The sequence below is a fragment of the Rhineura floridana genome, chromosome 6 (assembly GCF_030035675.1).
Source record: "Rhineura floridana isolate rRhiFlo1 chromosome 6, rRhiFlo1.hap2, whole genome shotgun sequence".
Taxonomy (NCBI): Eukaryota; Metazoa; Chordata; class Lepidosauria; order Squamata; family Rhineuridae; genus Rhineura; species Rhineura floridana.
This window is the reverse complement of record NC_084485.1, coordinates 49,209,698-49,233,756: the sequence shown is the minus strand read 5'-3', so window position 1 is coordinate 49,233,756 and position 24,059 is coordinate 49,209,698. Positions and strand designations below refer to the sequence as shown.

The 24,059-nt window shown below is 42.3% G+C and overlaps 2 protein-coding genes across 8 annotated transcripts in view; both read right to left on the bottom strand.

The window, feature by feature from the left end:
* Positions 1-10,009, bottom strand: part of LOC133386629 (fer-1-like protein 4) — an 82,977-nt gene extending 72,968 nt beyond the window's left edge. The window contains exons 1-4 of the mRNA XM_061630331.1: positions 9,931-10,009; positions 5,325-5,380; positions 5,060-5,148; positions 3,776-3,875 (exon numbers count right to left, since the gene is read on the bottom strand). Of these exons, the coding sequence (XP_061486315.1) occupies positions 3,776-3,875; positions 5,060-5,148; positions 5,325-5,380; positions 9,931-10,009 (324 nt within the window). The remainder of the gene's footprint in view (positions 1-3,775; positions 3,876-5,059; positions 5,149-5,324; positions 5,381-9,930) is intronic.
* A 9,320-nt stretch (positions 10,010-19,329) lies between these two features.
* LOC133387280 (RNA-binding protein 12-like) overlaps positions 19,330-24,059 on the bottom strand; it is an 80,062-nt gene continuing 75,332 nt past the window's right edge. For all 7 annotated transcript variants that reach the window (XM_061631754.1, XM_061631752.1, XM_061631747.1 and 4 more), the window contains one exon: positions 19,330-22,843. In XM_061631754.1, the coding sequence (XP_061487738.1) occupies positions 22,727-22,843 (117 nt within the window). In that variant the 3' untranslated portion in view covers positions 19,330-22,726. The remainder of the gene's footprint in view (positions 22,844-24,059) is intronic.

The following is a 24,059-nucleotide window of genomic DNA, read 5'->3' as shown; positions in this document are numbered from 1 at the left end:
TATACAGAGGTAGGGAGAACACTTAACACTATTAATTCAGGCTTTTTTCAGCACAAGCTGCAAGGCAGGTGCTATGACAGGTAGTGGTGGATGAAATTGGGCTACTTGTCACCGTCTCTTCTCTATCCTCCATGACCTTGGAGACATGCTAGTTTCTTACTGTGCCAAGTCACTTTCATCTTCCTCCGTCTGAGAAGTTCCAGTGTTTTTGTTAGCACTTATCTCTTTTGCAGTTATGCTTGGCCAACAAGAAAAAGCTGTCTGAGCCTTTCTCAGTAGCTTCTTCAAAGCTTCTGGAGACACATCCTCTATAACCCCCTCATTTCCTTCATCAGTGATGGCAATGTCCTCCTCAATGTCGGTAACCCCTTCTCTATTCTCCCAATCTTGCCAGAGATTCTCCTTGGGACCCATGACAATGTAAGGGAAAGGCTAGGCTAAAATCTTCCTTCCTGACATGTTGATTTCTATGAATGTGGAGATTTGAATATTGGGCAGGAGGGAGATTCAGTCATGCAGTCCCACACCTGCAGGTGGCAGAATTCAATTTATTTATTTATGTATTAAACTTGTATACCGCCCCATAGCCAAAGCTCTCTGGGCGGTTTACAATAACTAAAAACAACTATTATGTAATGACTTCACAAGCGTATTTTTGGTACCCATTCAAACGTCACAGCAAATAAAAGGGTAGAAAAGGTAGACAGTGCATTTTACTTCAGAACAATCTCATTAAATATATTACAACTGTTCTGAAGTGGACAGTGTAGTCCATGACTTATAACTGGGTTATACTGGCATTATTTCAAAGTTTTTAGGCCATTTCTTCTTCAGTTAATTTTTATTTTAAACGCTCAATGTTATTAGGCTCAGCCCTTACCTCAGAAGAAAATTTTGCACTAGTGCTCCTTTGATGTAATTAACAACAGTGTCATTTTGGTTTTACAGTACAACCTAGAGGGTTACAAACTTGTTTTTCAAAAATCAAAACCTCTTGGGATTCAGTTCCAGCTCCTGGAATCCACAGCCCAATGGTTAGTTATGAAATTCTGAATAACCTTGAATGCTTAAACTTATATTTAACAACATTATAGAAACTGGCCAAAAATAGTAATAATGAACTCCTCTAATTATACACTCAGTATTCACACAGAGAATGTATTCAATTTTATTTTTAAAAAGAAGGGCGCCATTGCTAAGGTATATAAAATATTACTATGCACAGCTGTTAGAACACTGCTGCTCCTTAAAAGGCCAAACTAAATAAATGTACCATTGTATTGCATTTGCTTGGCCCAAACACCACAGACTAGCATCTGAGCAACACAGATGTGCAAAATTATGCGCCAAACAAGATAGCAATGCTTGGTCTCTGAACTTGTCATTCAGTCTGCTGTTTTCATCCATGAAGTCATAAACTGAGTAGCCAGAGGCAAGAAAAACATTGAGGGTTTCCAGAATTTGCCAAAAGAACCTAATATCTCAGACTAACCCACCTCAAAGGACTGTTGTGAGGATAAAATGTGGGGACCAACTATGCTGTAGTGAGCTCTTTGATGGAATGGTAAGCTTAAAAATATAATAAATGTTATAATGGACCTTTGTCTGTGGGTAACAAAAACAGACTGGAGAGATTTTACGCAGAAGAACAGGAAGAAATTGCTCACACACCAAAACAAGATGTGCTGATAATCATGAGGGACTGAAATGCAAAAGCAGGGAACAGAGAAGAACTAGGACCTGTGGGGAAATGGGGCTTAGGAGACAGAAATGAAGCAGGAGAAAGACTTATTGAATTCTGTGAAGCCAATAATTTGTTTCTTGCGAACACAGTTTTTGAGCAACCGAAAATATGACTGTATACGTGGACATCACAAAATGGTCAATATAGGAATCAAATTGCTTATATAATTGCAAACAGAAGATGGAGAATTTCCATACTTCCTGGAGCAGACTGCAGTACAGATCATGAACTGGTTGTATCAAAAATCATAGTAAAGCTAAAGAAGACCAACAAAGCAATCATAACGCCAAAATACAATTTAAATAACATTCCAGAAGAATATAAAGATGAAATAAGGAACAGGTTTCTTAGTTGACAGAGAACCAGAAGAACTATGGAGTGAAATCAGAGACATTATCAGGGAAGAATGCAAAAAGACAATACCTCTACTTAAAAAGAGAGAAAGACCTCAATGGATGACTGAAGAAACTCTTCAAATGGTTAAAGAGAGAAGGAAAGCAAAAGGAAATAGAAACACAGTCAGAACCCTAAATGCAACAATACAGCGACTAGTACTTGGGACAAAGAGAACTATTACAATAGTTATTGTATAGAAATAGAAGAGGACAACAAAAAGGGAAGAACAAGAGCCCTGTTCCAAAAGATTAGAGAAATGAAATGGAAATTTAAACCAACAGTAGAGATGTTGAATAATCAACAGGGGAACACACTGACTGACCGAGATGAAATAAAAGGAAGATGGAAGCAATACACTGAAGAAATATATAAAAGAGATGCAAGGATGACAGATTCATTCATGGAGGAACTGTATGATGAAGAACCAGAAATTTTAGAATGTGAGGAGATAGCTGCTGTTAAAATTCTTGGAAGAAACAAATCACCAAGAACAGATGGCATACCAATAGAGTTGCTACAAGCTACTGAGACTGAAACTGTCCAAAGTTTGACAAAAATCTGTCAAGAAATATGGAAAACTAAACAATAGCCTACATACTGGAAGAGTTCAATATACATCCCAATTCCAAAGAAAGGGGATCACAGGGAATGCAATAATTATTGAACTATTGCCTTAATATCCCAGGCAAGTAAAGTAATGTTCAAGATTCTACACCAAAGCTCTTACCATATATGGAGCGAGTAATACCAGATGTCCAAGCTGGATTTAGAAAGGGAAGAGGCACCAGAGATCATATCACAAACATATGTTGGATAATGGAATGGACCAAGGAATTTCAGAAGAAAATCACCCTGTGCCTTATGGATTACAGCAAAGCCTTTGACTATGTAGATCATGAAAAACTATGGAATGCTTTAAAAGAAATGGGAGTGCCACAGCATCTGATTGTCCTGATGCGCAACTTATACTCTGTACAAGAGCCTACTGTAAGGACAGAATAAGGAGAAACCAATTGGTTCCCAATCGGAAAGGGTGTGAGACAGGGGTGTATTTTATCACCCTATTTGTTTAATCTATATGCAGAACATATCATACGGAAAGCAGGATTGGACCAAGAAGAAGGAGGTGTGAAAATTGGAGGGAGAAATATCAATAATTTAAGATATGCAGACGATACCATACTACTAGCAGAAACCAGTAATGATTTGAAACGAATGATGATGAAAGTGAAAGAGGAAAGCACAAAAGCAGGACTACAGCTGAATATCAAAAAAGACTAAAGTAATGACAACAGAAGATTTATGTAACTTATATATGTAACTGATTCATAGGGTCGCCATAAGTCATAATCGAGTTGAAGGCACATAACAAACAATAACAAAACCAGAATCCAAGCAATAGAGGATCTCTGCAGGAAGAATCTCCTATAGCTCATGTAGGATCTATATCCTTCTTGGGTAGAGTTCCTTCCTGAGCTATGGGAAATTCTTCCTGCAGTGTAGTGGCTCCACCTCACCCAGTAAACTATTTATGAGAAATAATAAGCTTAACACACATTAAGTGCTTTATCAAGTTAGTTATTGCATTGAAAATACATATTACTGGTGCTTTTAAAGTATTCCTCTGTTACTTACGCCAGTAATGCTATGGTTTTTGTCAACCAGAGCCTCTTTGATATTTAGTCGTCCAGATGTTACCAAGTGCTGCAGGCTGATAACTAAGGAACCAAGTAATCTACAACAAAACAATAAGCAATGTTGAAATGGACTACTAGAATATACTGGGAGATCCAAGAGAAATGACATATGAATACAAACATTTCAGAGTGAGCTGGTAATTCTACACCATTGGTAGTCAATTTGGTGCCCTCCAGATATTATTGGACTCCAGTTCCCATCAACCCCAGCTGGCATGACCAGTGGTCAGGGTTGATGGGAGTTGCAGTCCAGCAACATCTAGAAGGTACCACCTTGACTATTACTATTCAACACTTTTCAAAGGCTGAGAAAGCCTGTCTTTCTTTGTGTGTAGGCATACATGTGTGCACATGTGACTACTAGGGTGTCCAGGTTAAGAAATTATAAATATATCTTTAACAGGTCCCAAGCAACTGAGCCTCCTGCTCTTACCCCACTGCTCCTCCAGTATCTTTGCCTTCCTCCCTTCATGATTCTCTCTTGCTGGTCTGGAATGTTTAAAAGTGTCTGGGTTGGAGTCTCAGCATGGAGAAACACAGATTAGATTACCATCTGAGTTCTCCTCCTTCTGCTTATAATGGGTCCCTTGGGAATGCATCTTTTGCCATCCACTGGTGGGTGTTAAATACAAACAGAAAAGCAGTGCATGCAACCTTAACCAGCTCTAACACTTGCAAGTCCTGATTGCCTTGCAGCTGCTCAGTGGTAATGTTTTCCCCTAGTGGCCACTTATGTACCTGCCCCTCCTGCATCCTGGGTGACTTCACAAAAAACGATTGCATAGTGACAACTGACTGCTCTAGAGTGGCTGCCTACCTGTACTCCAAGTGTGTGCATATGCATGAATATCTGGCTGTAGGCAAAGAAGTGTGGGTCTATGGATTAGAGATGCATCAGGTCAGTTTAGGACCTCTATGTGCTCTGGCATAGACAGCTTGCAATACTTTGGCATTCAAATCACCAAAATCTCACTCTGCTGCTATTTAAATCATGGGCATGTATTTAACTTTACTCAGTCCAGTTGCGCCAACCAGAGTTCACTGCAAGGCCATCAAGTTATAAAGAACACAATTTGCCTGAGGCTATGTACAGTAATAAGACCTTCCCAATGGAGGCATGTGTTGATTTCACTGCATTGTTGATATCAGCTAGGCCTGTCACTCTAACTCAATGCCTGGCTAGTGCCTCGTGGTCAACCTCTTGAAAGAAATATGAACCTACCTATTACTGAATACCTTACTGCAGTTGTAAACTTTAACAATCAGCATCTCTTCCATAATGAGTTTTCCATAATGTGGCCAGCGAAAGAGCTAAGAAGTGAAAGTAAACAGCAGAATTAATGCCTAGGCCATAGAGCTCCTGAAGAGTCCACTTCTCAGTTCTTCATGTCATATACCAACCTTCAAAAACCCAGTGTCCTCTAGATGTTTTGGACTACAACTCCCATCAGCCCCAGCCAGCATAGCACAGTGTGATGCTTCCTTACCTCTCCAAAGACTGCTTCTTGGGCACAGCGTATCTTCTTTGTCTTCTGAGTAAAACCTTGGAACAAAATACAGAGTTTTTCTATCATTCTAGAGCAGGGGTGGAGAACTAGTAGCGATCCAGATCTTATTGGATTACAGCTCAGATCAACCCTGAGCAGCATGACCAATGGTCAAGGATGATGGGAGTTGTTCGTAGGTGAACATATGGAGGGCAACAGATCCCCCATCCCTGTTCTAGACAGTGTATGTGCATCTTCCACCAAGGAATACACATTCTCCAAGAATGCAGTTTTGGGGAACATCCAACTATTATCCAATGAAAGAGTAATGTGAGATTGCAACTGAAATTAATTGTAACGATTTTTTCCTCAACTCAGGTCTCTTCATGCTAGAATCCAATATTAACTGAAGCTTCTCTCTGGCTCCAAAATGCTTCTACTGGCATATGTTTGGAAAGCAGAGATCCAAAGAACTTTGCTAGGGAAGGTGCCATCTTTTGGAAATCTTTTGTAATCATCCATTGCCTTGCACTTGAATTAAGGCTGCTACACATGTCTTGATAAAGGAATCTCCATGATGCTATGCAGGAAGAACTCATAGTACTGACGCCTTTGATAAACCCGCCTCTGCCTTTTCCCAAAATGTATTAGATTTAATCACAGTTGTACACCTCAAGCCAATTGCTATCTAATGAGTTATTTGGAAACCAGCTGTCTGAACTGGTGATGCCTCAGACTTGGTCGTCCCACTGTGGTTGTTTAACAGCAACAATAACATTTCCTGCTGTTCCACCAGGGCAGTGTATATGCCCCTTGCCTTTAATCTGCACAACGCTGTGGGCTATATTGGGCTGAGAGGGTGTGGCTGGCCCAAGATCACCCACTAAGCTTTATGGCTGAATAGGAATTTGAAGCTGGGTCTCACTCGTCTAAGACACTCTAATCACATCAGCAGAGTTAGCATTCTCATTACAGATGTCAAAATGTTCTAGAGGTGTTCCACCACCACCCCAGTCATGGTGTAATACTCATAAGACAACAGCATACAGAAGAAATAAGGGTAAGTTTAGGAGTTTCTACCAGAGCTGAAAACAAAAGTCTACGTTTCATTTGGTGGCTTGAGCTTTTAATTCATTGTAATACTGGATTCTTGTACACAAATAACTTCTTATAGCATCAGAGAAATTACTAGGCAAAAAAAACCCTTGCAGTTTAAGAACATACCTATAGCCAACAGATATTTCTATCAAACTTTAAAAAGCAGGGAAATTGGCAGCTATAGTGAATGCACCAGGAGAGGAGACCTGACCTCCTCTCTGAGATATTGTACTGCCCTACAAATTTGTAGAAATGCAAACACAGTTTGGGTTGGTCTTTCACTGTCCAATCCACTTCCTGTGTAGCTTGAAAGAATTTGGCAACATGTGCCTTTTTTTTGCCTATTAGTGAATGTCTCTGCTTTTTAATCCAGGAGGTAAGAAATCGGATCCTGTGCAAGTTTGCTGAGAATGGATTGATCATTTGCATGTTTATTGAGTTCAGTGGGATTTACTCCTCTGCAATCAGGCTTAGCATGAGTGAAACTGACCATGGGGAAGGAGAAGAAGAAGGGGGAGGGAGCGAGGGCTGGAGTGGGCGGGAAAGAGGAAGAAGGAAGAGGGGAGGGAAGGAAGAAGGGAATAGAAGGGGAGAGGAGGGGGAAGGAGAGGGAGAGGGGAAGGAGAAAGGGGGAGGGGAAAGGCAGGTCTGATCATTTGCATGCTTAGTAAGTTCAATAGGATTTACTCCAAGGCAATCATGGTTAGGATAGGTGAAACTGACCATGGGGGAGGGGAGGGAAGAGGGAGGGGATAGGAAGGGAAGGGGGTGAAGGGGCAGGAGGGGGAAGGGGAGAAGGGAGAGGGGAGGGGCAGGAGGGAGGGGATAGGGGGGAGGAAGAGGGAAGGGTAGGTTTGATCATTTGCATGCCTATTGAGTTCAAGGGGATTTACTCCCATGAAGTCATGCTTAGGACAGGCAAAACTGACAATGGAGGTAGAGGAGAAGGGAGGGGAGAGGGCAGGAGAAGATTGGAAGGAGAGGGGCAGGAGGGGCAAAGGAAGGGGGGAAGGGGCAAGAGGGAGAGGAGGGGAGGGCGAAGGAGGGGAGGGCAGGTTTGATCATTTGCATGCTTTTTGAGTTAAATGGGATTTACTCCTGTACAATCAGGCTTATGATAGGTAACTGACCTGAGGGGGGGGGAACGGGGGGAGAGGAGAAGAGGTGAGGGTGGGGGAGAGGAGGAGATTGGGGGAGGGGAGGAGATTGGGTAGGTGGGCAATGGGCAGAGGGAAAGCCCCTTTCCTTTCCAAAAGGAAAAAACATTGTGAAGTGTCATTGTTTTTCAGGGTTTCCCCCACTTTTTTATTCTACATCAGGCACATGTAGTCTACCACCCAAATTTAAACCAAAGTTGTCCCTGGCCACATCCACACCAGGCCTTTATTTCACTTTAGACAGTCATGGCTTCATCCAAAGAATCCTGGGAAGTGTAGTTTGTGAAGGGTGCTGAGAGTTCCTAGGAAACATCCTATTTCCTTCACAGAGCTACAATCCCCAGAAGAGGGGCTGACTGTTAAATCATGCTGTCCACTGGAGCTCTGTCAGGCAATTAGGAGTCCTCTAACAACTCTCAGCACCAGAGCTCGGAAAAGTTATTTTTTGCACTACAACTCCCATCAGCCCCAGCCAGCATGGCCACTGGATTGGGCTGATGGGAGTTGTAGTTCAAAAAAGTAACTTTTCCAAGCTCTGCTCAGCACCTTCACAAACTACACCTCCCAGATTTCTTTGGAGGAAGCCATTACTGTCTTAATTGAAATACAGGTCTGGAGTGGTCTGATTAGCCAAGCCAAACAACTGTGAGTCTGGTGTTTAGAACACTGACAGTTGGTTCTAACTGAGCGTCCCTGGCTTTATCATTGAGTTCAATGTTAAATTTAATAAATTAATTAAAAATCAGCCAGGCATTTTTTTTAACTTTTAAATTGCAGAAGATGAAGGTCAGAGTATGGGACAAGGTCAGTAACAGGATTATAGGTGTTCTGTGAATATGGCTGGTTTTTAATTAATCTCAACAAATCATGAGACCACTGGCAGAAAAAAGTCCAACAGGGTCTGTTCCCCCCCCCCATTTTATACTTTGAACTCTTGATTCTCTCTGAACATTTTGTGTATTGCCTTGAAAACTTAGAGGATTGTTAAGCAAGTTCAGCACTATAAGTTTTGTAAGGTTTTGTTTTGAAATGAGCTTACAGGAAGCAACAGAATGGCATGAGGTATTTTCAATTTAACGTTGCGGAATGCAAAAAATCCATGCTGGCTATAGTATACAGCCACTCTCATGGCTGTATAATCCCTGTACATAAACACTATGGAGAGGAAGCCTCTGCATAGTGTTAGAGGTTATATGACTGTTCTAAATAAGGAGAAACCAGGGCAGAGGTGCCAAGCTTTTGGGGATTATAGGCAGCATAAGAGAAAAAGACAGTGTGCTAGATGAAGTAGCCATACCCTATGGTTTTAACGTAAAAACAGTTAACCTATCTGGGTTTTGTGTGAGATTTGATTGGTTGTTCAAAGGAAACAAAACTTACCATGGAGACGATGACCATAATTAAGAAATGACCTGATAATTCACCATCACTTTCTAACAAAAAGATGGGAACAAATCTATTCCTTAGCAAATATTTCATCGCAGTAGAATGCACAAAATAGATACCAGACTGTTATCAGCTAATGAGTCAACAACTACTGGTGAGATGCTGGACTTAAAAAAAAACCCAAAGAGGAAATGACTGCCTGACAAAAAATGGCTATGAGAGAAATCCCTCTTCTGGTAGAGAAGTGAAAATGTTTTTGAGGAATCATTTAGACCACTGGAAGTATTGTAGATCATTTAGACCACTGGAAGCATCACTAAGTACCTGGCCTAAAAATCTAGGGTAACTCTTGTAGCCTGAGACAACTTAGTTGGAAGTGAAGGTTAGTTCATACATCATGTTTTTCCTGCACTATTACACACACATTACTATTTCACCACATGTGTGTATTGTGGGAAGCCCTGCCTGGTGCCCTGTTCCCACAACATGCACCTGTAGTGAAACAGATATAAGTATATGCTTGTCACATGTGATGGTGTTCACACAGATGCACGAGCTTTCCAAAAAGGAAGTGCTCTCTGTATTTTAAAAAAATGCATCATGTATGAAGAAGTTCTCAGTTTCAGAGATTTCTTCAAGATTCCATGAACAAGTAGATTCCATGATCGATCAAGTAGGAAAACAGCACACATTAACAGATATGTTCACATAATTGAAAAGGAAATGAACGCATATAGAGTCCCACATAGCTTATACTATTGACTGTTAGGAGATGATCCATTAGAATGCTGCATCTCAGCCCCCTAATGCATGCATGCTTTTCTGGCATCACTTCTCAGCCTAAAGTAAACAGAATCCTCGGCTATCAGTTGTCCCCATCCCCAAACCCAGCCTGGATGCATCTTCTTCCTTCTCATCCCATCCCACCCCCAGCTTCCTTTTCCCCATTTCCCCATTCTCCTCACCTCGGAAACTGAGTTGCACTTGCCGCTCCCCCGTCCCTGGCAGGTGGGTGACCCTCTTGACGCTGACACTCAGGGTCATGGTGCTGCCAGGACTTGGCTCACTGCAGCACTGACCTGGTGTGACGGCTGCTAACAGTGCAGAGCTCCACCTGTCTCGTCAGTGAGTCAGGCCAGGGAACTCGCCCAACAGGTTTGGCTGCCCAGACCCCACCCGCAAGTCACACATTATCCAATATTGGCAAATACGTATGAAGTGGGCAGGCACCAAACACTCTGCACCCCCAAATCCAGGAAATATGCTTCTCCTTAAATAAAAGCCCTGTGCCTAACATGATATTCACAACTAGCTATGGGACAGCAGCCATTTCTCCTCGGTGGTGCAGTTAGGCAGCTGGATTGAATTGATTTTTTAAATGTGTGTGTCTCCTTAGATGGCAATGTGTATTGCTTCACTTACTTCAGGTCCCTCCAGATATCCTTTTCATTGTGCATTCATCATGCTTTGTGCTCTTAATGCCATTGGGGGGTGGTCATATGCAATCTCACTTTCAATAGTGTTTGCACCTGCAAAGGTTTTGGGGCGGTCACACTGCTTCATTTCCATTCAGTGCTTATCCCATAACTTCCTGCTGAAATCCCAACATTTTTTATACCACAAATGTTCTGGTTTGGTTTTGTCCCACTTTTATTGCACTATAGCTCGTCCAGAGTCTGGACACAGCAATAATGTGGTAGCAACGGGGAAGCATTGGAGCACAACCAGTAAAGCAGAATAATCGCCACCAGTGCACTAGTATTGTGTCAAGAGCATGTTGGAGAATACACTCACAATGAAACACCATTTTGGAGGTCCCCTTCAAAATATGTCAGCTCAGTTGCATTTGGGACTTCTGCCCCCCCAATCCTTCCCTGACTGTGCCACAGTTCTTTGTTCAAAGTGCTGTGAGCCCATCTCTCTTCAATTGACCCCCTATATAAAATCCCACACAAGTGGGGATATAGAATCAGATCAGGAGCTGCAAATTTACTTCAGTGATGCATTCAGGTCTGGAATGGTGAGCAAAGAGCCATAATAATAATCATTATAGTATTATTACAATATATATGTATAATATATCTGCTAAATGGCATTATATTCGCAATCAATCCTAAATCCCTAATTTCTGCTTGAGTACCATAAATAACATTTCCCACACTTTGCAGTCTGAGTTTTCCCTCTCTTTTCTACTTTGTCTGTTGACAGAATAGATGGAAGATGTGTGACTTGCCTCACACTTAGTTCCAAGATTTTGTTTGCTTTCTTTGCTGAGTGACTTGAAAATGAATCCCCTCCCCAGTACACACATTTCTAGAGTACTTCCTCCCCCCATTCTTTCTCAGACCATGTTCTCTCTCTCAATATTTTAGTTTCCTCTATCCACAGTAGGACATCTAAGGAACAAATGGATGAATGATCAGATCAGAAGCTGGAAATATGCAAATGCGACACATTCTGTCTGGAGCCATGTGCTCTGCAGGCATTTTCCTTTATTGCATTTGCTTTGCACTTGTAGCACATTGTAATGACAATGTGCACCAGTCTACTGGAAGTCTATATGTGAATGTCCCTGCCTTGCAGTGGAACGTTGGTTTTTCTGACCTCTTAAGTCTTTTACCTACATCTCATAGCAGTAGAGATCAGTGTGGTGCAGAAGTTAGAGTGTCAGATTAGGACTTGGGAGACCAGGGTTAAAATCCCCACTCAGTCATGAAGGTCACTGGTGACCTTGGGCCACTCATTTTCTCTCAATCTAACCTACCTTACCAGCTTGCTGTGAAGATGAAATGGAGAGGGAGAAGATGCCATTTTGAAATTCTTGGAGGAAAAAAGTGATTTAAATGAAATATTTAACAGTATATTTATTATTTGTTAAATTTGTATCCCACATTTCCATCAAATGGTGCTCAAGGTGGTTAGTAGCAAGAATTGTGGCAACAGTAGCAATAATTTAATGCTTTGGCCAAAGGCTATAGCAACATGATATTATAAAATTCATAATGCAACAGTTTTAATTTAAACTTCATTTCTTATCACTGGTAAGAAATCAGGGTGCACCAGGGAGAAGAGCAGCAGAAAGGCCAGGTGGCTACATGCATTGCACAGCTATGTCAGAGCATGCTGGAGACCGGTACAGCTAAGATGGAGAGTCATTAGGAAAGTCCACTGCACCATGCTGTTCAGTGTGTCAGGCTCAAAACACTCCCCCACTTGTCAATTACGTGTCACACTCCAGCTCCAACCTGATGGAAAAAGAAATGCTGGATCGTGATAGAAATGGAGAATTTGCATATACAAAAGAAGGGTGTGTGGAGGAAAGAGACATTTTTCCATAAAATGCATATTTAAGTGAATTGTTTTAATAAGATGTATATCATCCTATGCAATGCACAGTACATATTTCAAGTTACAAATCCAGAAAATTTAATTATCATTTTATTATTACTTATGAAGGCACCCTAAGTCTTCAGTGTGACTGTTGTAGGTGGCCTCTTCCTGATGACTTCTTACCCAGCAATAAACCAACCTCCTTAAATTTCATTGGTTCTCCTGTCCCCCTACCCTGGAAATGGTTGTGCCAAACTGGGATTGACCTAGGTAAACAGTGTTTTTATATTACACATAAACCTCCCGTTCTCTGTTGGGGCCAAACAGCTATGATTTATATCTGGCATGGGATGAATACCTAAGGCAATTTTCTCTCTCAGGTTTGTGCTTACACCCACTGGAAAGCAAACCTCATGGGTGTGTGGAGTGTGATTTATGACTGAGAAGGGCGGTGTCAAGAGTTGCCACTTCTACGTATGTTGAGCAGCTGCAAACAAGGAAGTGAATTAGCATAGAGGGCTTGATTAATTCTGGGTTTTCAACAAAAGATGTCAGCTTTAGGATATACAATTTTTTCATATAATTTGGTTATGTTTGAAATCACAATCTGGTAGAATCAAGTCAAAATTATTGTTTAGAAGCACACAAACTCTGACATCAAGGTTTCTGTTGTTCATTAGCAAGCCTGGTGGCATCAGTCTGTCACATATTAGACCCCTTTGCAACCAAAGACCTAGTATAGTCCACTGCAGAAAAAGATTGTTTTGGAGCAACTATGTCCAAGTCCCACTTCTGACATGGACATTGTGTGTGGCCTTTGGAAAGTCTCTCTCCGCCATAAAAAGGAAATGGACTGCCTTCAAGTCGATTCCAACTTATGGCGACCCTCTGAATAGGGTTTTCATGGTAAGTGGTATTCAGAGGGGGTTTACCATTGCCTCCCTCTGAGGCTGAGAGGCAGTGTCTGGCCCAAGGTCACCCAGTGAGCTTCATGGCTGTGTGGGGATTCGAACCCTGATCTCCCAGGTCATAGTCCAACACCTTAACCACTACACCACACTGGCTCTCACTCTCCGCCATAATTGCCCATTAATATTAAATCATGCAAGTGTGGTCTCCTGCTTTATCCATGCATGGGAATGCTTTTTGTCTAGGCGGGACATCCAGGAAGCCAAGTAGACTGATATGATAAATTCACGGGGGATAGATCTAACCATTGGAGGCTGGTCCCTGTTGGGACTGGTAGGGTGGACGCAGGGAGGTCGTAAGTAGTGGAGCCAGAGCCAATGATAGGTGGAGTCAACTTATTTTGGTTTGTGCCCACCCTCTTCCCTGCTGAATTCCACAAAGGCAACACTAAGGAGGAGGAGCCTGACAGCCAGTACCACCCCTTTGACTGGTTGCAAGTAAGGAAGCAGGCACGAGGGGGCTGGTTGAAGGCAGACTTGAGCTTGGTGGGCCAGTGCACTATTTGCTCTAACCAGCCTCCACTGGATCTAACAGCAGCTATTACCTGCAGTGGCCTAATGGAGTTTGCATTTTTTGGAAACAGCATGTCATCGAGTATAGTTCTGGGGTGTATGGGCAGGCAAACAAGCAGGACAGAGCTCTTACATTCATGTCTTATTTCTAGGCTTTCTGGAGGCATTGGTTTGGCCACTGTAGGAACAGGATGCTGAACTACAAGGAGAGACAGAGGATATAGAAGACCCTTCCTTGACCAGACAGAGGACCCACCAAATTCAGCAGCTTATTACCCACCACAGCTACACAGATGTCTCTAGGGAGTCCTCCGCTGCAATTCACCTCCCAGCAAGTGACATTTCAGTGGCATACTGCTTCCAAACAATGCAGGTTCCATTTAACCATCGTCAGTAACTGATGTCTTCTTCATGAGATTATCTAATTCCATTTAAAAGCCAACTAAACTACTGACCTTCAGACCTTGTGGCACTGAGGTAGTCTGCAAGGGTAACTGGTTTACATTGTTCTGCATATTTATTAATTTGTTTTATTACTCCTAAGTGCTGAAAACTGACAGAGCACTCGCTACTTTCTAAGAATGGGAAAGAATGTTAGATGGAGAAAGAGGAGCTTGTGCATTTAGAACATTACTTGAAGCCACAAAAAGGAACTACACTGAGGCAAGGACTGCGGTTCAATACTTTTCCAGCGCTTGGCAAAACAGGGGTCAAGACTGTGCGCTCCTTTTGCCTTATTCTCCTCTAATATTTGTAGGCTGACACATACCTTTCCTTCTCCCTGACTGCCTCTGCCCCACTCCCCTAGTGTAAGATGGTCATTTAAGTTTGTGGATAAGTGGGTAAAGGAGGGGATCCATGGGGTAAAGGAGGGAATCCAAGGGGCTGCCATTAATGTTGTTGAAGGCAGAGGGAGATACGAAATAGAGAGACAGCCATACTATCAAGGGAGGGTAGAGCGTAACCGATTGTTGATAACCCCCAAGCTGTCCTCCCGCTCAAACAACCTGGACGGTCTTGGTGACAGTGCCCCTGGGTTACAACTGCTGCTGCTGAATGCCAGGTCGGTGAACGGAAAATCTATGCTCATCCAGGATTTGGTCCTCGATGAGCATGCTGACCTGGCCTGTATAACGGAAACCTGGTTGGATGAAGCTGGGGGGGGGGGGTAATCTCTCCCAGCTTTGTCCACCTGGTTTTTCAGTACAGCAGCAGCCGAGACCTGGGGGATGGGGAGGTGGGGTCGCAGTGGTCTATCGTGACACCATCCCCCTGACCAGGTGCCCTCTCCCACAGTTCTCAGGGTTCGAGTGTGTGTACTTGAAGTTAGGTGGCCAGGACAGAATAGGGATTCTGTTGGTGTACCGCCCACCCCGCTGCTCCACAGTCTCCCTACCTGAGCTAGCCGGGGTAGCCTCAGGGTTGGTGTTGGAGTCCCCTTGGCTTGTGGTACTGGGTGACTTCAACATCCATGCTGTTGGGAGTGGCTCAGGACTTCATGGCCTCCATGACAACCATGGGTCTGTCCTAAGTCGTATCTGGCCCCACTCATGCTGCTGGTCACACCCTCGACCTTGTTTTGTGTGTTGGTCAGGATGACGGTGATCTTGGTGGGAAGAACTCGCGGTGGTTCCGTTGTCATGGACAGATCACTACCTGGTCAGGTTTAGACTCACTGGGACTCAGAACCTCTGCAGGGATGGGGGACCGATTAGAATGGTCCGTCCCAGGAGGCTGATGGATCCGGATGACGGCTCTTGGAGATTTTCCTGTCACCTTGGCAGGCGATCCTGTCGAAACCCTGGTTGACCTCTGGAATAGAGAAATGGCCAGGGCGGTGGACACGATTGCTCCCGAGCGTCCCCTCTTTCAGAGTGGAGCCAAACCGGCCCCATGGTTTTCCAAGGAGCTCGTGGTGATGAAACGTGTCAGACGGGGACTACAGCGACGTTGGCGGAAGACTCGGAGCGAAGCTGATCGATCTCGGGCTAGAGCCTATTTGAAGGCCTACTCCCAGGCAGTATGGGCTAAGAAGAAATCTTTCTTCTCGGCCTCCATCGTGTCTGCTGGGAGCCGTCCAGCGGAACTGTTTCGAGTGGTTAGGGGGCTTTTAAGTTCCAGCCCCCGTGAGGGTAATTCTGACCACTCAGCAGACCGCTGTCAAGAATTTGCACGACACTTTGCAGACAAAGTCGCTCAGATTCGATCTGACTTGGATGCTAAAATTGATACAGTCTCTGAGGATGTAACTTTGGTGCCTGTTTGTCCAATTAAAATGGATTTTCAACTTGTCCTGCCCGAGGATGTGGACAAGATCCTTGGAGCGGCGCGTTCCACCACTTGTGTACTGGACCCTTGCCCTTCCTGGCTCATTAGAAGTACCAGAGGGGGACTGGTCGATTGGGTCAGGGGAGTAGTTAATGCCTCTCTACAACAAGGCAGAATTCCATCATGCTTAAAGGAGGCAGTTATAAGACCACTGCTGAAAAAGCCCTCCCTGGATCCCTCTTTACTAGGCAACTACCGGCCAGTCTCCAATATTCCATTTTTAAGCAAGATAATGGAGCGTGTGGTGGTCGCCCAACTCCAGAGATTCCTGGATGATATAGATTATCTGGATCCATTTCAATCTGGTTTCAGGCCTGGCTGTGGGACAGAGACGGCTTTGGTCGCCTTGGTGGATGACCTACGCAGAGAACTGGACAGGGAGAGTGTCTCTCTGTTGGTTCTACTGGACCTCTCAGCGGCTTTCGATACCATCGATCATGGTACCCTTCTGGGCCGCCTTGCTGAGATGGGACTTGGGGGCACTGTGTTACAGTGGCTCCAGTCCTTCCTGGAGGACTGAACCCAGAAGGTGGTACTGGGGGACTCCTGCTCAACCCCCTGGCCATTGACCTATGGGGTCCCTCAGGGTTCAGTTTTGTCCCCCATGTTATCTAACATCTACATGAAACTGCTGGGAGAGGTTGTCTGGGGTTTTGGGGTTCGGTGCCATCAGTATGCTGATGACACTCAACTCTATTTCTCTTTTCCACCTGAAGCCAAGGAAGCCGTACAGGTCCTAAATCAGTGTCTGGCATCAGTGATGGACTGGATGAGGGCAAACAAGTTGAGATTAAATCCTGATAAAACAGAGGTACTCCTGGTCAGTCGGAGGGCAGATCAGGGAATAGGGATTCAACCGGTGCTGGATGGGGTTGCACTCCCCCTGAAGTCTCAGGTTCGCAGTTTGGGTGTACTCTTGGACTCAGCTTTGAATTTGGAGGCCCAGATTACTGCTATATCCAGGAGCGCCTTTGCCCAATTAAAACTGGTGTGCCAGCTGCGCCTGTTCCTGGAGCTGCCTGATCTGACTAGGGTGATGCATGCCTTGGTTACATCCCGCTTACACTACTGTAACGCGCTCTACGTGGGGCTGCCTTTGAAGACTGTTCGGAAACTTAAATTGGTACAAAGAGCTGCAGCCAGAGTGCTAACCGGGGCTGGTTACAGGGACCATACAACTCCTGTTACAACAGCTCCACTGGCTGCCAATTTGTTTCCGGTCACAATTCAAAGTGCTGGTTTTGACCTACAAAGCCCTATATGGCTCAGGTCCAGGCTATTTGACAGATCATATCTTCCTACATGAACCTGTCCAGGATTTGAGATCTTCAGGTGAGGCCCTTCTTGTGCTCCCTACACCTTCGCAAGTACATATGATGCGAACACGAGATAGGGCCTTTTCAGTGGCCGCCCCTAGGCTATGGAACTCCCTTCCGAGTGAGGTGTGATTAGCTCCCTCCTTGCCGTCTTTCCGGCGACAAGTAAAGACTGTTTTATTTCAACGGGCATTTGGGATAGAGAACGACCAAGATTAAATGTCATAGGATTGGTGTCTACAGTATATGATTTTATTATTTTAAATTGTCCGCTGTTTTTAACGTATGTTTTATGGTTTTTAATTTTTCTCATAGTTTAATTCTATTTTAATTGTATGTTTTAATGGTGGTGTTTTTAGTTGTAAGCCGCTCTGAGTCCTATTGGAAAAAGGGCGGGGTAGAAATAAAGTTTATTATTATTATTATGCCAAACAGGAACCACATGTGTGACTTGAATGGCAATATATTTACAAGGACTTCAATGCATACTGGAGGCAAGTAATACAACTAAAAGGTGGAATCAAAGCACCTGTAGGCTATAAATATGCTGTGCAACTGCATTCCAGCCACTCCCAAAGTTTGGCTAGAGGCATAAAGAGGAAGAAGTCCCCACAACGGCATGAGTCAGAAGTGCACAGCACCAATTGGCATCAGACTGAATAATATGAATCTTGAACTACAGGCTTTGTCACCTTTGAGAACAGTTCCATGTTCAATTACATTTTGCAGAACCTTAACCTTCGCAGTTTAGTGCCGCTAGCCGGCAGAAAAGTGCATATACATATTAAAATTGGCTGGATATTCCCTACAAAATTAGGTTTAAACTTTAAAATAAGGGCTTCCCTGGAGAGACTATTACTCCTACCTTCGTAGGCAAAAAAACTTTGCATTAGAGAAGCTAGCATTTAAAACTCATCATGAACACTGAAGCTCAGTCCTTTTAAGAGCTAGCAAGGCTCCCCACCGTATTCCTGCTGTTTTCTTCCCCTTCTAGTGGGAATGTTTATTATTTGATTTATATTCTACCCTTTCTCAGATTTTCAGATTTGAAGGAACAAATACCATTGTTGAGACGATGCAGAACCTCTACCTCAATGCATCCCTGTTGCTTTCTACTCCTTTCTCTGCTTTGGGGGGAAACAGGCAGAGGGGGTGGGGTGAAATATATATATAAAAAACCAGATGTTATCTTATTAAATTTCTATACCACTCTTCCTCGCAGAATTTATGTACCCTCCATTCCACTTTACTTGCTCTCTATGGGTTTAAAACCTTTCAAAAATATTTCCTGTGTGATGCTCTTAATGATATGCTTTGTATACAGCACTCAAGTATTCAAAACACTTTGAATACACGATATTGCTATAGTTAGGAAAAAACATGTAAGGCAGGGAAGTATAATCATCCTAAAGTGTACATGGATGCTGCAAAAGAGTGGGCTGTCTACTATGGGGTCACCTACTATGGGGGGTATTATCAGGGATCTCATCCCTTGAAACTAGATCTGCAGATGCATAATATGTGGTTTGACACACACTGGCACAAGATTGTTACCTGAAGTCTTAGTTTCTCCCACGAAATGCAAACAATCCAGATCTGCAGGACTGGTGGACATCAATATCACAACCTCCCAGCTATCCCTTTCAATATATAACCTACTGTATTGCAGCCCTTTCATCTGTGTACACAAACTAAGAGCACAATGACAACCTTGCACTCATCTTGGACCATTTTCAACAGTATGGAAAAGGTAGGCCCAAATCCTATACCACTGTCAAAGTTTATGATTTGTGAAGAAGCAGCCAAATTAGGTTGCACAAAAGATCCCCATGTTGTTTAAAAGCTGATTTTTCAATGAAATGCTTTCATACCTGTGAAATTTATGCAAATTAGGGAGAATGAAGACACCTGAAGCTTAATGACGAGATTTAATGAAATTTGTGGTATACAAGAGAATTCTTACATGAGGAACTGCTTCTTTCCTTTTCCCATTAATCAAGCAAACCAAGCAGTGCATTGGTTTCAATGTAACACTTTTCAAACAGGCAGGGTTTATTTGGTAAACACTAACATTTTCCAAAGAACCAGACTATCATTCCAGTTGGCCAAGCAAATTTCCAGTGAAATGGTATTTGTGTAGCATCTCTCCCATGAGAAGGCACTGCCAGTAACATCAATTGAACTCTGCCAGACTGGCAAGACTGATAAAACGAACTCCCCAGACACCTGTGATGGCTGCAATCCAGACTCTCTTAAAAGGGACTATAGCTCACAGTACTTTGCATATAGAAGGTCCCAGATTCAGTCACCAGCATTTTCAGTTAAAAGATACATATTCTTAAACAATTTCATGAAAAATAAGCAGGCATGCTTCATAAAACTTGAATTACTATTGCCTCTCAGCACCCTACCCTCCTTTTTTCCTCAGTTCTTTCTGAGTAGTGGCAATGCTTTTGAGATAGCTGTAGTGTGGGCTGTGTTCTTGCAGTATAGTGTGCCATATTGGCACATAGTTTGGGCATCACTGATCCATACTAAATAGGCCAGAATGCATAGAACTGTGCGACTAGCTCTCCAGAGTACACTATTTGTTCAACTGGCCAGTATTGTTGACTCTGACTTGTAGCAGCTCTTCAAGGTCTCAGACAGAGGTCCTTCTTTGCACCTGATCCTTTCTGAATGTTGGATGAAGCATGCCTTTCATTTTAATCCAGGGGGAAATACCAATGCTAGGTACCAAAAGTATGGAATACACTGGTATAAATGAAAAGCATCCACAGAAAGTCAGGAATACTATACAAGAATGACAGCCTTCATAAGGAAAGACACGTGTTTGCACTCTTACCCAACATGGATCAGTGTTTGACTTCAGCAAGTTCCTGCTTAGCCATGAAATCATTGTTTAGCTTTGGAAAAGTCACTATTTGCAAAATGGAAATATGAACAACTTATTTCATAACTACAGTAATAAGTGATATTACAATGTAAGCATTGTATCAGTCATCCTCAGTGATTAATACAGGCTAGAACAGCTTTCATTATAGTCTCATATAGCTTTTTTACTATTGAGTTTTTCTAATCACATTAGAGTTTAATTCCTTCTGCAGACAGTGCCTTTTTAAAAGATTAGAAATGGAAAGCTTCCCATCAGAATACTCTCTAGGACTTATATTAGGTGTTGCATATACATGCAGCAGAATATGATAGCAGCATCCTGACATGGTAGCAGACTTCTGGGGGCAGGTATCATTTTTTAATGTTCTCCCAAGTTTAAAAAATGCTCTGCTAAATTTTCTACTTGAAAGAAAAAGTTTTTTTTAATGCAAAGCATTAAAAATGTTGAATGCTACTTTCATGCAGTAATTGAAACATCTGCAACTTGATATGTCTGATTTATTTAGCTGCTGAATGAGAAAATTGTTCTGTATGGATCAAACTCAGTTTCAAAAGAAGATGTTCTTTAGGCATTCTGCAGGGATTTAACTCTAAGAGCAGAGTTTTTTTAAATTTTGGAGATTAGTAATACTTGGTACTATTAAATAGTGAAGTTCTCCATATATTGTTTCCCTTAAAGATTTAAACTTTGTCTGAAAGTGCTGAAATCTAAAAGTAGTAAGAAACATGGAATGCATTTTCAAAAAATACAGCTAGAATATGTTGTCTAAAGCAGGCATGCAAGCTTTTGCTAAAACTGAAACCACACGATTGCAGATATTGCAGTAAAGGTCACCTGGGCAGGGATGTAATCGTCCAGGGTCTTGGGGGTGGTGGTGTCTTAGACCCCTTAACTTTTTGGAAGCACTGTCCCAGCAGCATCCTACAAGCCAATCAGCATGAAAAGGGAGTGTGTTACGACACTGAGAAAAGTCGTCTAACATGCTTCCTTTTCCTTTTCTGCTGATGGGAGCCAATCAGAGTAAAAAGAGGTGAGTCAGCCACCAAGAAGACTCTTCTCAGTAGCTAACACTCTCCCCTTTCATGCTGAATGGCTGCTAAGAATGTCTGTTGTTGTGGAAGATGGCATAACAAGGATCACATTCTCAGCCTAGCAGCAAAAAATGGGGGGAGGGGGTGTGGCTGTGACTATCATGAGGGGACTCTGCACTTCTGAATTTGCTACTACATTACTGCATCTAGATATATGATGCAGCAACTGCTTAAAAATTCCTCCTCCACCTCAATTATTTCCAGGTGCTAAGTCAGAAGGAAAAACAGTTATCTCACCTGATCTCCATTGCATATTAGTGCACAACCCCCAGTTCGAAACATTCCGACCAAAATGCCCTTGAGAAATAACTGCAATTGTTATATGTAAACAGCACCAATGAAGAAATCAAATATTGATTTGCATTTAGTTTTGGGATCTGAAGAGTACAGTTTCATTTGAATAAAGCACTAAACATATCCTTGGCATTCCATAAAGACATAGTAAAAATTAAGGCAATAATTGATTTTGGCATGTATCAGTGCAGGGAGATTTCTTATTCTTTCAAATAAGACACAAAAGAAACTTTTTTTTGTGATGAGTGATATATATCTATATATCTGTACAGAACATAAAAACTTTACAGCAGCTAGATTTCCAATATATTCCAAACTGGGGCAAGCAAGCACTCGCAAGTCAGTTCTTTTTAGTGAATTGCAGGAATACATGGCTAGTCCGTTTTTGTTTCTTTCTTTTGTAATTTTAGAAGTACAAGAAGTAACTGATATCTGGTGTTTTCATAATATAGGCGGCCATAACCAGGTTTGATGTTAGCTTGTACAAAAAATAATTATGTGTTAAGAATATTGCAATTACATGAACCTCCATGACTGACTCTCTGATTGTTTCATCCAAAAAGCAGTGAAGGGTTGAGCAGAGTAAAAAACTACTGGGGGGAGGGCATGAATCAGTAATGGGCAACAACAGGTATTAGTAGCCATTTGGTGATATAAAAAGTGTAACAAGTCCCATCACCTTCTGAAAGCCATATCCAAAGCTCTGTTCAGGTTCTGCACCTTCAGCAGAAAATTTAAAAACTTTTCTTCATATTGAGAGCTGGAATGTTGCTTATAAAATGAAATGTAAGATGCCACGCAGCATGTGCTATACAGAATGCAAAAGGACCTGGCCATGATTAATGATCGCAGTAAGAACTGCCAATATTCCTATATATTGTATGCCCAATATATGTAGAAACTACAGAAACATTATGTTGAATGCAGCGTAATACATTCCAGAGGAAAAAGGACTATTCATTGGAGAGCTGTATATGCAGTATTCTTCTTTTCCTTGTAAATGAAAATGAAAGGTATCATGTGCCTTATGGTTGCTTTTCTGAAGGCAATTTCATAGGAGTCAGGCCAACCATCTTGAAGTAGGACACTACTTGCTTAGGAACTTCAGCTAACACTGTCTGAGAAAGTGCCTCACGAGGCGCCTATAACGGAGAAAGAGCAAATATAAAGAAATAAATGGTACAACTTACATTCAAAAAACACCTACATCTTAAGCTCTACAACAAAGGAACTAAAAATAAACAAGCCCTTTATAGGAACAGTTTTTTTGACTGATTAAACTTCTCCCGGGTAGGGAGAAACGAAGAGATTAACCTCAAAGCCTATTTTTGTTGGGACGACCAGATCTCATTAATTTATGGGACGAGGTCCAGCCGACGAAGGTGGGACGGATTTTCAACAGCAAGCTCTATCTGTTAAAGCGAAAGTTCATCTTATCTTCTAAGAGAGAACGCACTAACAGGCAAGCACCCTTCTTTCTATATTTTTCTTTTACTTGACTTAAATTGTTGCTGTTTAAAAGAGATTTGCCAGATTGATCGGTTTTTGACATCTCACTGGGGAGCCGTAACTTCTCTCTGCTACGCACTAATTAATAGCTTATCTCTGTTTTTGTTGCAAAAAGCTGTCCTGGATTTGCATTCTAAAGATACACACAGAAGAGGGATTTCTATTCCAGATTTTTATTTTGAAAAATATTATACTGTTTTGAGACTACTCTCTTTTTGGTCTATTTTATTTTGACGAATCTGTTTCTTGACGATTGCCATTAATTGCTTCGATCCTGGGAACTGCATTTTGTTTACTTAACTATTGGAGAGATAAGGCTGTCTGCTCTGTTTATACTGTGATGTCACCAAGTTTGGAGTATTAACCCAATTGTTGCTGAAATAAGAAGTGGTTTTCCTATATTTTTCTTTTAAAATGGCAATTAAGAAAGTGGCTGAGAATCTGGAAATAACTATGTTTCAGAGAATAATGAATGAGATTGAGATAACGAAAATTGAATTGAGTAAAATGAAGCAGGAGATTAAAGATATAAGGGTCCCTGTGAGAGAGGTGACCCTGGAAGGGGTCCCTGTGAGAGAGGAGACCCCGGAGATTGGAATAGGGGTCCCTGTGAGAGAGGAGACCCTGGAGACTGGAATAGGGGTCCCTGTGAGAGAGGAGATCCCGGAGATTGGAACAAACGTGGAACAGGAACAAGATTTGGAGTCTATGGACTTTAGAAATAAAATCTATTGTTTGGAACTTAATGTTATCTCTGAAGAAATTAATGAAGATTCTAGAGATAAAGTTATCAATGGCATGGATTATCTTCTGGACTGGAATGATGTGATGGAGCCCAATATAGAGAAA